Source organism: Hyperoodon ampullatus, assembly GCF_949752795.1.
Source record: "Hyperoodon ampullatus genome assembly, chromosome: 5".
Lineage (NCBI taxonomy): Eukaryota > Metazoa > Chordata > Mammalia > Artiodactyla > Ziphiidae > Hyperoodon > Hyperoodon ampullatus.
This window is the reverse complement of record NC_136918.1, coordinates 2,591,920-2,605,865: the sequence shown is the minus strand read 5'-3', so window position 1 is coordinate 2,605,865 and position 13,946 is coordinate 2,591,920. Positions and strand designations below refer to the sequence as shown.

Sequence of the window (13,946 nt, the reverse complement as noted above, 5' to 3'; positions counted from 1 at the left end):
CACAGTGGATTCTGCTGTGACACATGGGGCTTGCGTCAAACCTGTACTCTCCCTAAGGACGTCACTTATATTTTTAGATCCCCTATCATGCTGGAAGCTTCCATATCTGCTGCAATCTTCACACTTTCCAGGGATATAACCAAAGCAAGTTCTAACACTGATTGAGAGTTTACTATGAACCAGGCACTGCGCCAAAGACTCCATAATATGATTTTGCTTAATCCTCGTAACAACCCAGAAAGGCAGACATTATTATGAGGTCATAAGAAGAAAATGACAGAATGTAAAAAAGTTAAGACATTAGCTCAAGGTCACAGAGATGGTAAGATACAGAGTCAGGATTCCAACTTTTGTCTGTGAAGTGCCAAGCCTACCTTCCCAGGGCTACGTGCAAATCGGTGATTCAATACACTTTCCTAGGACCCACTCAAGGTCGGGGCGGTTTGGGGTGCCAGGACTCCCCAGGGGGCCTCAGGGCCTCTTGTGCAGTGGCCCAGGGAGACAGCAGGAGGAGGAAAGCTGCAACTTCCTCAGCTGAAGCTCAGAGAACCTTCAGGGTCTCAGCTCCCCAGCCGACCACCTCTGCAACCCCTCTGGCGGGTGGGGCTGCACCTTCCCCTTGACGTCTCTCCCTGCCCCCTGCTATAAGTGGCCCTTTGGTGACTCCTCATTAAAGCTGGTCCCCACTGTCCACTCTGTGTAGCCTGGCTTCTTTCAGAGGGTTTTGCTAGCGGGGAGGGGTGAGATCACCTGTGACCTGCCTCTAGCCATCCCCCAAGCTCCCACCTCATCCCATCCATGGCTTAGGGTGTCCCTCTGTCTCTGAGGGCAGCCCTGACATGCTGCAGCGTGCACTCTAAACCTTGACATCGGCCTCCTGGTCCTCCCTTCCCTCCCTCCAGAGCCTGTCAGGGACAAGGTCTCCTCCTGAGCATGAGCACGTGGGGCCATGGCTGTACCAGGAGGCAGTCAGCCAGATACTGATGCAGCAGATCCAGAATGCCAGGCCTGGCGGAGATGTAAGGAGGATGAAGAAGGAAGAAGAAGGGAGCTGGGTGTCCGAGGCCAGCAGAAATACATCATCACAGACTCATTCTCCGAGTTCCCTAAGGCCCCTCGTCTCACTTCACTTGAAGCCCACACCAGCCCTTTTGACACCTTAGTCTTGGGCTGTGCTCAAATCCCTGCTGAATCTATGAACATTGTCAAGGACAAGGCTGGACACACAGGGATGCCCGAGCCTCTCAGAGGTCAAGGAGATGACGGGCTGTCCCAGGAGATTAAAAAGAAAATGAAGAAATGTCCACCCAGGGCTACAAAAGTTGTCATGCATTCTAAATGTTTAGATTAATTTAGAATAAATGAACACTTTGAACACAATAAAAAAAATACAATGAATATATATGTGCTCATTTCATGAGATTAACATGATTCATTAAAAACATTCATTTTTAGCACACTGTAGATATTTTTAGCCTTGTAAAAGAGTACAATTTAAATCATAAGGTTCTTTGTAACCTTTTCAGTATCGTTGGTGAATGACTCTTGATACAACCTCATTTAAAGAGGGTGGCAACAGGTCACACCTGAGACCTAGGCTCTTGGAAGCTTCTGACACTGTGTCCCCTTTCCCTGACACCCACGGGACCTGAACACTGTAGATGCCCGCTGTCCTGTACATTTTAGAACAGACCTCCCCTCTGCCTGGGTCCTCCCAGCGCCCGACCGGGCTATCACCGTCTCCTGCTTGGACAGACAGAGGGATGCACTTGCAAAGTGAGCAAGCACCTGGGCCCTTTCTGCACCCCACCACCCTCTGTCAGATTGCTCCACCTGCAGAACCAGCTGGGCCCCCAGGCCATGGTGCAGGGCTGTGCCTGACCTCCACCGCTCCAGATATGCTCCTTGTATCTGAAAAATTATTTACTGTGGTGATGTGTGATGCCTTTTTAAGAGAACAGATGGCACCTCCAATTAGAATGCTTTAAAAGGAAAGCCTAATGAGATTATAAAAGCCAACAAATTGACTTTTTCGTACAGTACTTCCCTGGCACACAATAAATCAAATGTATAATGAGGCTCAATAAAATGATAGGTTTATTTACACTTGTTTTGCCTAGCATTGTGCTGCCACCCAGACTGTCCTCTGTGTCCTCTCACCCACTTCTGGCCTCTGCTGGCTGGGGCAGGGAGCCAGACAATGCGTCCCTGAGCAGCTCTTGGCCTGACCTTCACAGGCAAGTGTGGCTCTGATTTGGTGATTTCTGGTCTGACCCTAGTGCTCTCCTTCGGGGGGAAAAGAGCACAGGGTTGTGTACAGGGTGTGGTGACACCCCCAGGCATGTCCAGCATTCACCCCCACTCTGGGTAAGATGCGGAGATTTTGGTGGGACATAGTGGGTGGGAAGGTGTCCCTAACTCAGAGTTGGCTGGACCAGGACAGGAAAGAAAAGCCTGGGAGGTCTGATTTTAATGAGCTGGACTCAGAATATGGGTAAGCAGCGCAGAGTGAGGGTATGCCATGTGCAGAGCCTATTAGCTCTGGGATGTTCCTGTTTATACCAGGAATCAGTCCTGTTGGTTCAAGCACATCAGGTCAGGTGATAGAAGGTAGATGGGAGATGTCAGGTGAGAGGTAGATGGGAGAGGTGTTATATAGCAAGAAGCTCCACATCAGTATTCTGAGCCTCTGGTTATTGGTCTACCTTCTCTCTATGTGACCTTGTCCAGGGGCTGGATGGGTTTACAGGGTGTGTCTGCTGAACTTCCCTAGGTGGGAAGCTGGGGACCCAGACTTTTATCCGCATGAATTTATCTGCAGAAGGAGCCTGGCCAATCAGAGAGAACCCATGAGCAGAGTGGAGGGGAATGTCTCCAGAAGGGAAGCTGTGAGACCTGGGCTTTGGCAATCATGGAGACTGGTCCTTGGTCTGGACATCCAGGCAGCAGAGATTCAGCATCCTTAAGTGGCTTCTAAAGAAGTACATTAAACAATGCTTCTCAAGCCTACAGAGACACACAGGGGAACCTCAGAAATCAGTAGATGGGATAACACAACCAAAAGACAAGGACTTTAGTAAGCAGAAATGGAATCATTTTTGTTCATACCAACCCAGGGAGGTCTGGGGAGAAATCAGTTTATAAGAGGATGTGCTTTTCCTCAGTTCAAATCTATAAGCGTTGATTGACCTTAGGACCTTGATCTAGAAGACACTTTCATTCTTCTTTTTTATCCAGGCAAGATTATGTAAACTGCAAGGCCAGAATGAAGAAATTATTCTACTTGGAGCTCAGTCATTTCTTTTCTGTTCATCAAACTGCAAATAGGCAGGAAATGCTCTGTCTGTGCCTTTCTATGCTGGGGGTGGGCGGAAGGAGTTTGGTCAGAGGAGGTGAAGGGAAGGTCCTTGCTCAGAGGGATCCAGGCAACAGCATCCAACCCAGAAGAAAGTTCTAGCATAATTAGAGGTTAACCTGGAGCACTGACTTCTGAACACAACAGGAATACTGAGAAGAAAAAGCATCCCTATTTCAGGGCTGCTACACTTAGGAGAGGAGGAACCAGTTCTTGAAAGGGCTGTGCAGGGAGAGTAGTGCTCCCTGACTCCCCACGACTGTGGATCATAAGGGAGAAGATGGTGAGGAAATTCTCCCCTCCTCCATCCCTCCCCAGGGAGTGGAGTTGCCACCTCCCCTTTTAGCAGGATGACTACCCTTCCCTCTACAGCAGAGAGTGGGAGAGTGGTGGAGCTGATGCTCTGGACCCAGCCCCTAGAATTTCTGCCTCAATGCACACAGGCCAGGACTCTGGTCTTGTCATTTGGCAGAGGCATGGATGCACCACACTAGGCACTGGAAGGGACACAGGGAGATGAATATATGGAGCTGGCACACAAGGACCTTCACTGGGTAACCAAGAAGGCAAGTGCAGAATAATTGGACAATTAATGAAATCAGGAGAGTTTTGAGGGAGCCTGGTCACAGAGATACAGGAGGCCCAGTGAAAAGAGAGGATATTCTCATCTGTCAAGACCAAGGTGTGGGCTTCCCTGGTGGCGCAGTGGTTGAGAATCTGCCTGCCGATGCAGGGGACACGGGTTTGAGCCCTGGTCTGGGAGGATCCCACATGCCGCGGAGCAACTAGGCCCATGAGCCACAACTACTGAGCCTGAGTGTCTGGAGCCTGTGCTCCGCAACGGGAGAGGCCACAGCAGTGAGAGGCCCGCGTACCGTGATGAAGAGTGGCCCCCGCTTGCCACAACCAGAGAAAGCCCTCGCACAGAAACGAAGACCCAACACAGCCAAAAATGAATGAATGAATAAATAAATAAATAAATAAAAATGAATATCTGGTTAAAAAAAAATCATTTCAAAGCTTAAAAAAAAAAAAAAAAAAAGACCAAGGGGGCTTCTTGGAGGAGGTGACTGGAAGAGTTACTAGGAATTGTTGCAACATCCTGGTGCATCTTGATTTTGCACTCAAAGAACTCTCCAGTTGACATTTTTTAACCATCTGGTGGACATAAGTTGTCTTCCTTGGGTGGGAGGAAGCCCCTCCCATCTGAGAGGAGGGGGCCAAGAAAGAAATCTTGACCCGATACTACTGAGAGAGGGGCACTGCTTGCCCAGCGAGGAGCTGTCCGTTTCAGCACCACAGCCAACGTCTCCGCTTTGTACTATGCAATTGGAGAATGCTGTCTTAAGTCTTCCCTGCCCTAGGCCCACCACTTGCACTATCAGACAACCAAACTCCCCACCCCAGAGCCCCTGCTAGATACTTACTAGTGCATGCCACTTCTGGGGGGTCAAAATCCGCTCGGTAATAGCCAGTCCGGCAGGTGCAGATGGGAGATGCCTCTGAAGGGGATCTGCTGTTGGAGGGACAGTGGGAGCAGCCCTCAGCTTCCTGGCTGGCCTTGAACATCCCGGCAGGGCAGGCTGTAACACAAAGAGACCATCTTAGAATTAATGGAAGAGTGGCAGTCAGAGGCCCTTCCCTGGAACTGGAAGATGAAACATTCTGTCACCTTAAAAAGGACATTGAGACACCCCCTTGCACAAAGTGAGCATTTCGGACTGAGGCAACCCCTACTTAACACTTCCAAGTCTTCAAACATCCTTAGTGAAATATACCTGCCTGGTACCAATGGCTTCTCTCACTTGAACTATATGAATAATGACTCTTCCCTTTCAGGTGTGTCAAGAGATTTAATTAAGAAAATGGATTAATGTGTAGCACAGTGTCTGAGGCATAAGTGCTCTATAAACGGTTATTCCCTCCCTCTTCCACCTGTTAACAGTCAGGGCCTTACCCTGATTCACTCAGTGAAGAAATTTTACCTGGGCCTCGGATGGAAAGAGGTCCTGGTTGACACAATGAACTGGACCCCTGGTTCTTAAATCCCATGTTGCAACACACATGAGGGAAATGGTGAGCTGTGTTAACACTTATTATGAATGGTGGTAAAGGGCTGAAATTCATGAGTGATTCTTTAAGAAGAAATTAAAGTGATTTCAAGGTTACTGGCTTAACAACATCATTCTCCCTTAATTGCATTTTGAAATGCTTTGGGGGGGGGGGTGTGGGCAAAGCAGGATGCCTTTGTAGGCAGTGCACCAGGGAATGTGTCATGCACTTGGTGTCATCTATCATGTACATGTCAGTGGAGAAGATTGGGAACACCTGGTATAGCCCGATGCCCACTGGAGCTGTTCTCAGATATGAGGCACTTATTCTCCTTGCCCCATGGGTCAGCCTGTAAAGAGCCATGCCCCAAAATGTCTGGCTCTAGGCCATCCCTCAAGCTTTTACCATGCCTCATCTACAGAGTCCTTTGACTCCAGACATCTGGTCTCTGCCTTGCTGATTCCTCAGAAAATTGCCCCTGCCTGCCTTGCTTCCCTGAGGCCCTTCCTCACTATCTCAGCCCCTGATTCTTCTGGTCCCCAAGAAACCTGCTCTTGCTTATCCTCCTTTGAGACCAGGTAAAACTAATTTCATGGTCAACTCATTTGGCTTTCTTTCATACTTCACTAATTCGTTCAACAGACATTTACTGTGACCCTGCTGAGAACCTGATCCAGGGAATTTTGAGGACAGAGCCTGCCCTCAAGGAGTTCTTGATCCAATGAGGTCATACAGTTGCAATACAATGTGATCGTTGCCATAGTAGAAGTACCATTATAAAGGTTTCTACTTATACAAAGCTCATCTTCCCAAATATACTGTTCCCTCCTGGAAAGTGCAGAGTATTCTTTAACAGTAGCAGTAGCCACCATCTGTTAACATTCTTGTTAAGTGCTTTACATGCAGTCCTCTATGGGGTAGCTATTATTAGCTCCATTTTGTTACTAAGGAAATTGGGACACTGAAAGGTTAAAAGAGTTGCCCAGAATCACACAGTGGGAGAAGTAATAGCGATGATATACGTATAAACTATTTGAATAATATCCACAGCTTTTCTACCAAGACAAGAAAGAAGAACGGTTTCCTATGCTGGGTAAGTTTTCTCACTCCTTTGCTCACTTGAAGTGAGGTATAGGGTTTTGGTCACTCTGGAAGTGCCCCGGGGCAGAAGCTCATCTTGAATGGGAGGGAATTTCTGAAATAGAATGTCCTGGAATGACATAACCCAAGAATGTTCAATGGAGTCCATGTCCTTAGGATTTTTAACACCTGTTACTTACAAAAGGGGTCTGTGGTCAGATATTTTGAATCTGTGGGTTTAAAAAGTTCATCTCATCTTTTATTACAGAAATTTTCAGAACTTCCCAAAATGGGATACAGAATGCTGTGTTTTCTCACCAAGAAGCCCTATACTGTAGAGCATCTCGTGGGATTCAAGTTCTATGGAACGTACTGGGGTAAATGTTGTCTAGGTGCTACAATAAGGTTCTTAAGGATTTCTGTTGTAACCCATGTAAAAATGGGCCACTTGCTACCCATCTCAGTACATTCAAATCAACTTCTCAGTAGAAAGGAAAAAAAAATTCAATCTTTACAAAAGGCTCAACATATAAAACACCAAAAGGAAAACTCTGAATGGTACACCTAGCATCCTAGAATTTGGCTTGCTGATCTATCTTTCCAAGCCCGCTCAGTAAAGTCTCTCCCCCTATTTCTTTCCTCCTCTCTCCCTTTCTTCTTTCCGTATCTCTTCCTTATCACCCATGAGAAGCACTTGGCCCTTCTATTGTAAATCTCCCAGCGTTTCTGCACCCCATTCAGTTCTGGAGCTGGAGAACACAGAGAAATCCCAGGCCTGTGCTGCCCAAACACAGGGGAAGCTCTTTCCCTGGAAAGTGGGGGAGGGTAATGTGGAGACTCCTGCATTCACTGGAGCCCTGCCACACGTGATTTTCTTAATGTATCAATCCAAGAGACACAAGGTGTTTTCACTTTCTTTCCAGCATTTAAAAGCCTCCTTTCTTTACATTTAATAAGTTAACAGCATAAACAACCACCCTGATGTCCACAAGTAGCAGGGGGATTTAGAAAGTGTCTTCCTCTGAGAGTTCTGATGAAGGAAGGCAGAACCGGGTGTCTCTAGACTCTGACAGCCTCAGAGGGAGGAAATGAAGGAAAGGGAGGCCAAGCTGAACTTTAAGAGAGAGAAGCTCAGAGAAGGGTTAGGGTGAAAGGCCCTGGGAGGGGGTATGGCTCCATCTTCCCCAGGGCAGTGAGCACTAGGTAGTGATCAAACGGTCCTGGGTCCAATTCCTGGTTCTGCTGGATCCTAGCTGGGTGATCACTGGCCAGTTATATAATCCTCACTTGCTCATCTGTATAAAGTATCCATAAAAAAGAAATTTAACACTTCTCACAACAACTCCCACAGGTCATTAGAATTTATTAAACTCAAATATGAAAATTTACCTATGCACAGTAAGTGTTAAATAGTGCTAATTCCTCTTTACCTCCATTTATCCAGTCCCTTTTGAAAAACAAGTTTTCTTTGTACAAACTTAGAATTGAGGATTAGAATATAAACTGAGAGTCCCAGAGTCAGCAAGTAAATTCTGGAACCAAATGGAAGAATGTGTTTCTGCACAGGTTATTTCTGTTTTGTATAATGGGAGGATCATTATATCTGTAAAATATATTTTATCAATAATTACAAAATGGATGAAACTCATTAATATTCACATTTCATAAGTTAATATTTTATTAAAATCTATGTGTAGGCATTCCCTAATTTATAAAGAAACTGTATGCCTAGGTTCATTTATTGAACATTTGGACTATAACTTGTTTTTTTTTTTAACATCTTTATTGGAGTATAATTGCTTTACAATGGTGTGTTAGTTTCTGCTTTATAACAAAGTGAATCAGTTATACATATACATATGTTCCCATATCTCTTCCCTCTTGCGTCTCCCTCCCTCCCACCCTCCCTATCCCACCCCTCTAGGTGGTCACAAAGCACCGAGCTGATCTCCCTGTGCTATGCGGCTGCTTCAGACTAGTTAGTTATTTTACATTTGGTGGTGTATATATGTCCATGCCACTCTCTCACTTTGTGGCACATATATACAATGGAATATTACTCAGCCATAAAAAGAAATGAAATTGAGTTATTTGTAGTAAGGTGGATGGACCCAGAGTCTGTCATACAGAATGAAGTAAGTCAGAAAGAGAAAAACAAATACCGTTATGCTAACACATATATATGAAATCTAAGAAAAAAAAAAGGTCATGAAGAACCTAGGGGCAAGACAGGAATAAAGACACAGACCTACTAGAGAATGGACTTGAGGATATGGGGAGGGGGAAGGGTAAGCTGGGACGAAGTAAGAGAGTGACAAAATGGACTGTAACTTGTAAGCACACGTGAACTATATTTTCTCATAGAATTAATGCTTTAAATAATGCTTAAAGTGCCAGGCTAGTCCACAAAGCCTTTTTAACTCATCTTGTACCAGACACCACTAATGAGAAATAGAAGTGAATAAGATTGTTATTTTACTACACATTTACATAGAAAAATAAATAAGAAAATTGTGCTGCTCCTTGAGGAAAAGCAGCTTTAATTAGAGATGATACGTGGAGCTGCTGCGTAGAGTGTAACAAAGAATATTTAGACCAAGGGAGGTAAAAGCAATCACCTCAGCCCAGAGAAGTCACCTGAGTTTATAAAGTGGTTGGGAGTAACACAGCGGAGAACGGTGGGGACCCCAGCAGCCTGGAGACCTCACATCTGCCTGCAGGCTCAAAAAATAACAATTAAATACTGTGATCATCTAATCAAGCACATATCCACACTGTCAAGAAATTTCGAAGTGGATAGCACACCTACTTGCTTTAATATCATTTCAAAACTCAGGGGTTGCCTTTCTCTTGATTTAAAATTATGGTCAGCATTGTCACTACAGTCATGAACCTCTCATTCAACTAAATTTTACAGAAGATCTAGGTGAGCTTGGCACCCTGCTAGAGGAATAGAGCAGAACACAGAGGGTGGGGGACAGACCCTGGGACGTGCCCGCCTTCCTTGGGGAGTGAGGAAGGAGGCAGACGATGGAACGCTGGCTGATTCCCACACAGCCTCATCTGTGTTATGCTTACGTGTGCACAGGGTTGGGGTGGGGGACCCGTCAGGCAGGAAGTGCCTGACTTGGAGGATCCATCGCTATGAGACGAGGACCAGAAGAAGCATTTTCTCGTGGGGACTAGGAGGTGAGATTCAAGAGAGGCAAAGACAAAGCTAGAAGGAAAGAGGTGGAAGAACAGGAGAGGTAGGAAGGGAAATTAGGTCAGAGAGTGCTCAGCTGCATCTCAGCCAGGAGGGTTTCATCACCATTCCAGGAGGTTGGTGGGAAAGGAAGAGCCGCTGTGTATTCCCACAAGACCTTTGTCCATGGAACACCTGTGACTTGGAGGGCTGTACATTTCTGACACCAGCGCAGCCCGGATGGCTTCGTTTCCTTAAGAAAAGGGGGTTGACTTCCCTCCATTGTAGGGGATCACAGTTCAGACAGGTGATAGATGCAGCTTTTAGGTGGCACCCCACATGCACACCTCTTTCCCCGCCTCTGACTTTGGCAGAGAGGAAGAGACAAGACGTGAGGTCCCTAAGCATGTGTGCATTTTCCATTCCCCAAGCAAAACATGCAGCACTTCCCTCCCCCTTCAAGCAAGAAGGGACTGGTACACGTGACCTCTAGCTGATATCCAGAAGATCACCTTGAAACGCCCACCCAACTTCTCAGAGTCTCGGAGATGTAACAAATTACCTAGTGCTTACAGTGTTCTTGAGAACCCCGTCCCCTGCCATCCCTGCACACAGCCTTCCAGTGACACTAAATCCATCACCTACAGTACTATTACTTTATAAAGAAACAGATTAAGTGTCTCATAAACAGTGCAGTGATTGAGATAATGGAAAGTACCTCTCGTCCCCATCTGCAACATCAGGTTATGAAGCATTTCCAAGCAGCCAGGAAGAGGAAATTAATAGAAGCAAGAGGGAATAACCACTTTTATGCAATTTCCTCAGGAGATAGTGGACCATCTAATCTTTATTGGAGCCCTTTAACCTGTCACTCAGCACTCGCCAGAGCCTCTTTAGCTCTCACAATTTTTCTTGATACCCAAGGAAGATAAAATGAAAATCTCATAACATTATTTTATAATTTTTGTACGTGGAGGGTGCACCCTGCCTCTGCCCCGCCCCTCCACAGAAGCCTCGCAAAATAACATTTTTATGCAGCAGGAATGTGGGAGAGCTTAACTATTCCTGGTGCATGGTCCAGGGGTGGGTCACAGCTTCTCTGCAGGAAGGAAATCTCTCCTTGCATTTTAAATGCGATGCTTCCCTCCACCGCTACCTCTGTCCTTGCTTTTTCTTTTTAATAATCTGATTACTGCTCCTGATCTAATTTTTTTTTCCCCAAATGAGTTTGAAAAGGTTCATGCCAATGAATATTCATCCCCTGCTTAAAAGAACCGGGTACCTTTTTCTCAAGGCAGGTGCAGCCTAGCAGCTGGCTCGGGAGGTGTGCCTGCCGCACGGGGTGACAGTGAGAGGGGCTAGGATCGTGTTCCTGGCAGGGGAGAAAGAGGTAAACAGCCCTGAGCTCACTGCCTCTCAATCTCCCCTTGGTCTCCAGGCTCTGCTTCTGCTCTGGAAGACAAGCAAAGAGCCAGCCGCTCTGGGCAGCTGCTGAGATCCGTGGGATGGGCGTGGTGGGCGGGGCAGGGGATGGGGACAAGAGCTTCCTGCAGAGCATGCGCACAGCTCTGCAGGGCTCTACTCACAGGTCTTGTGGCCTCTCATTGAGACCGGTAGAGTATTTAGAGTCACACCTGCAGCTCAATGCCTCCCTCTTCTTCACATTATGGGGGCTGACCCCAGGGGTTCTTGACTCTGGAACTCCAGGTGTGAAACTCCAGGGAAGGAGGTGTGCTGGGGTTCCTTGTCTATGCTCATAAACAGTCTTTGCGTTTCCCAGAAATGGGTCTCCCTGAACACCCCCAGGCCATCCCAGTGGGACCCAGGATCTGGTGAAACCCCCATTTCCCCTTATAGTCAGGGCAATGTGTTGAGAAAACCACTAGCACAGAAGTAGTTCCCAGGCATCCAGCCAGCCAGCCAGCCAGCACTCCAACTACTGCACTAGATTGAAAGTTCTCTGAAGGCTGATGCTAGGTGTTGCCATCTTTGTATTTTCCTCTCCCTGGTACTGAGCACAGGCCTTACACGGAGGCACATGCATTCTGCGGCTGGTTGAACTGTAAGTTCACTGAAGGCCTGCTGTGATAAGAGCCAAAGATAAAAGCTGTGATTAAAAAAATAATAACAACAACAATAATGACAAGATCTTAATATTACAGGGTAAGAGGTGACTGGCACTCTCCTACAAAGTGTGGATTCTTAAAACTTTTCTCCATTAAGGCCTTCAAAATGTCCAGAGTTTTTTTTTTTTTTTTTTTTTTTTTTTTTTTTTTTTTTGTGGTACGCGGGCCTCTCACTGTTGTGGCCTCTCCCGTTGCGGAGCACAGGCTCCGGATGCGCAGGCTCAGCAGCCATGGCTCACGGGCCCAGCCGCTCCGCGGCATATGGGATCCTCCCAGACCGGGGCACGAACCCGTATCCCCTGCATCGGCAGGCGGACTCTCAACCACTGCGCCACCAGGGAGGCCCAATGTCCAGAGTTTTGATCCAACAATTCTACTTCTAAAGAAAAAGCAAGGAGATGTGGAAAAAGATGTATGTTAGTGGATGCTTACACCACTGCTATTTATAATGCGGAAGAAAGAAATGAAGGAAGGAAAAAAAAAAAGAACTTAAAAGTCAAATAATAGGCTATTCACTTAATAAATTATGGAACACCTGTATAGTGTGATACTACACAGTCATTAAAATTATGACATGGAAAAATATATATATATATATTTTTCCAGTATGTGGGCCTCTCACTGTTGTGGCCTCTCCCGTTGCGGAGCACAGGCTCCAGATGCACAGGCTCAGCAGCCATGGCTCACAGGCCCAGCCGCTCCACGGCATGTGGGATCCTCCCGGACCGGGGCACGAACCCGTGTCCCCTGCATCAGCAGGTGGACTCTCAACCACTGCGCCTCCAGGGAAGCCCGAAAAATATTTTTAAAGTAATTTTAAACTATAGAGTATGAACATCGTTATACATACACATACAAGCATATACATATATATGCAAACATATATATATAAACCACAAGCAGTAAAATAAAAACTGGGAGTGGTAGCAATGACGAAGATTTTGTGCTTTTCCATAATTTCTCAGTGTTTTGCATTGTATATACAGGACTCGAGTAATCAAAGAAAATCTCAATCACTACATTTTAAAATTTGGCGGAGGACACAAAAGTATGGACAGCAACCTCCAACCCCAAGGAGCTGAGATGAGCAGGGCAGGTCAGAGTGGGCTGCTTACCGAGGAAAGCTCTACACCAGAGGCGGAGATGCCCTGTGCCAGAGGTCTTTGGAGGAAGGGGAAAGTAAAGGCGAGCTTGGAAAGCTGCCTGGAGATGGTGGCACATGCACAGGCCTTGAAGGACAGGTAAAAGTTGATGCAGAAATGGGAGGGTGAGGCAAAGGGAAAAGAGTGCCCCAAGCATCAGAGAGAACAGGACCCGCACTTGCCTGGAGTGCCCGGGGAACCTGTAGGGAGAGGGAACCTGGCAGTCTCTACTGCCAGACACACGCAGCATTCAAGGGGCCACAGCAGGAGGTGACCTGCAGTGCTCATGTCTATGTCAACCTGCACACACGAGGTCATATTGGTCTCCAGTCCCTGTCTCCATGGGCCCACCTCCAGCTGTAATGGCCTGCGCAGAGGGAACACTTAGCTGTGTCATACACTCGTATCACTCTTGGTGACACTTGCTGAAATTGATGAATGCTGCAGACACCTTGACACAGACGAGACTGTAACTTCCAGTGCTATTAAGCTGCTCCGGCAGCAGCAGCAAGCCTAGCATGCATCAATCAGCATGGAAGTTGTTAAAATCGTGGGGTCAGGGGCAGGGGCACTTAGCCTTGGTGAAATGGGGAGATCACTGGTCAGGACTGGAACACGACAAACAGAAGGGTAGTGTCCCAAGGGGGAGGGGCAGGCCCTTAAGTCCTTGTCACTGATGGCACCTGTCCCTAGGGAACAGCCGGGCACAGCACAGCCAAGGCCAGGTTCAGGGAGGGAGGTTGGGCTGGGCATCAGAGCCTCTCAGCAGGGAATTCAGGGCTGCATCCTGCAATCCTGGCCCAAGGTCAGTGTGGTTGGGTAGTGGGGTAGCATAAAGCAAACCCAGGGGTTTTCTGTGACCTCCGCCAGAGATTCTCAAACTGTGGTTTCCAGACCGACAGCAGAAGCAGCATCACCTGGGAACTTGTAGAAACTCAGGATCTGAGACCCCACTCCAAACCTACTGAACCAAAAACTCTGGGGTGAGGCCCAGAAATCTGAGTGTT

The 13,946-nt window shown here is 47.1% G+C and overlaps 1 protein-coding gene across 2 annotated transcripts in view; it reads right to left on the bottom strand.

The window, feature by feature from the left end:
• The window catches only part of EPHB1 (EPH receptor B1), a gene marked incomplete at both ends in the record, with an annotated part of 429,284 nt that overhangs the window by 134,377 nt on the left and 280,961 nt on the right, over window positions 1–13,946 (bottom strand). For both annotated transcript variants that reach the window (XM_079705534.1, XM_079705535.1), the window contains one exon: window positions 4,783–4,938. In XM_079705534.1, the coding sequence (XP_079561660.1) occupies window positions 4,783–4,938 (156 nt within the window). The remainder of the gene's footprint in view (window positions 1–4,782; window positions 4,939–13,946) is intronic.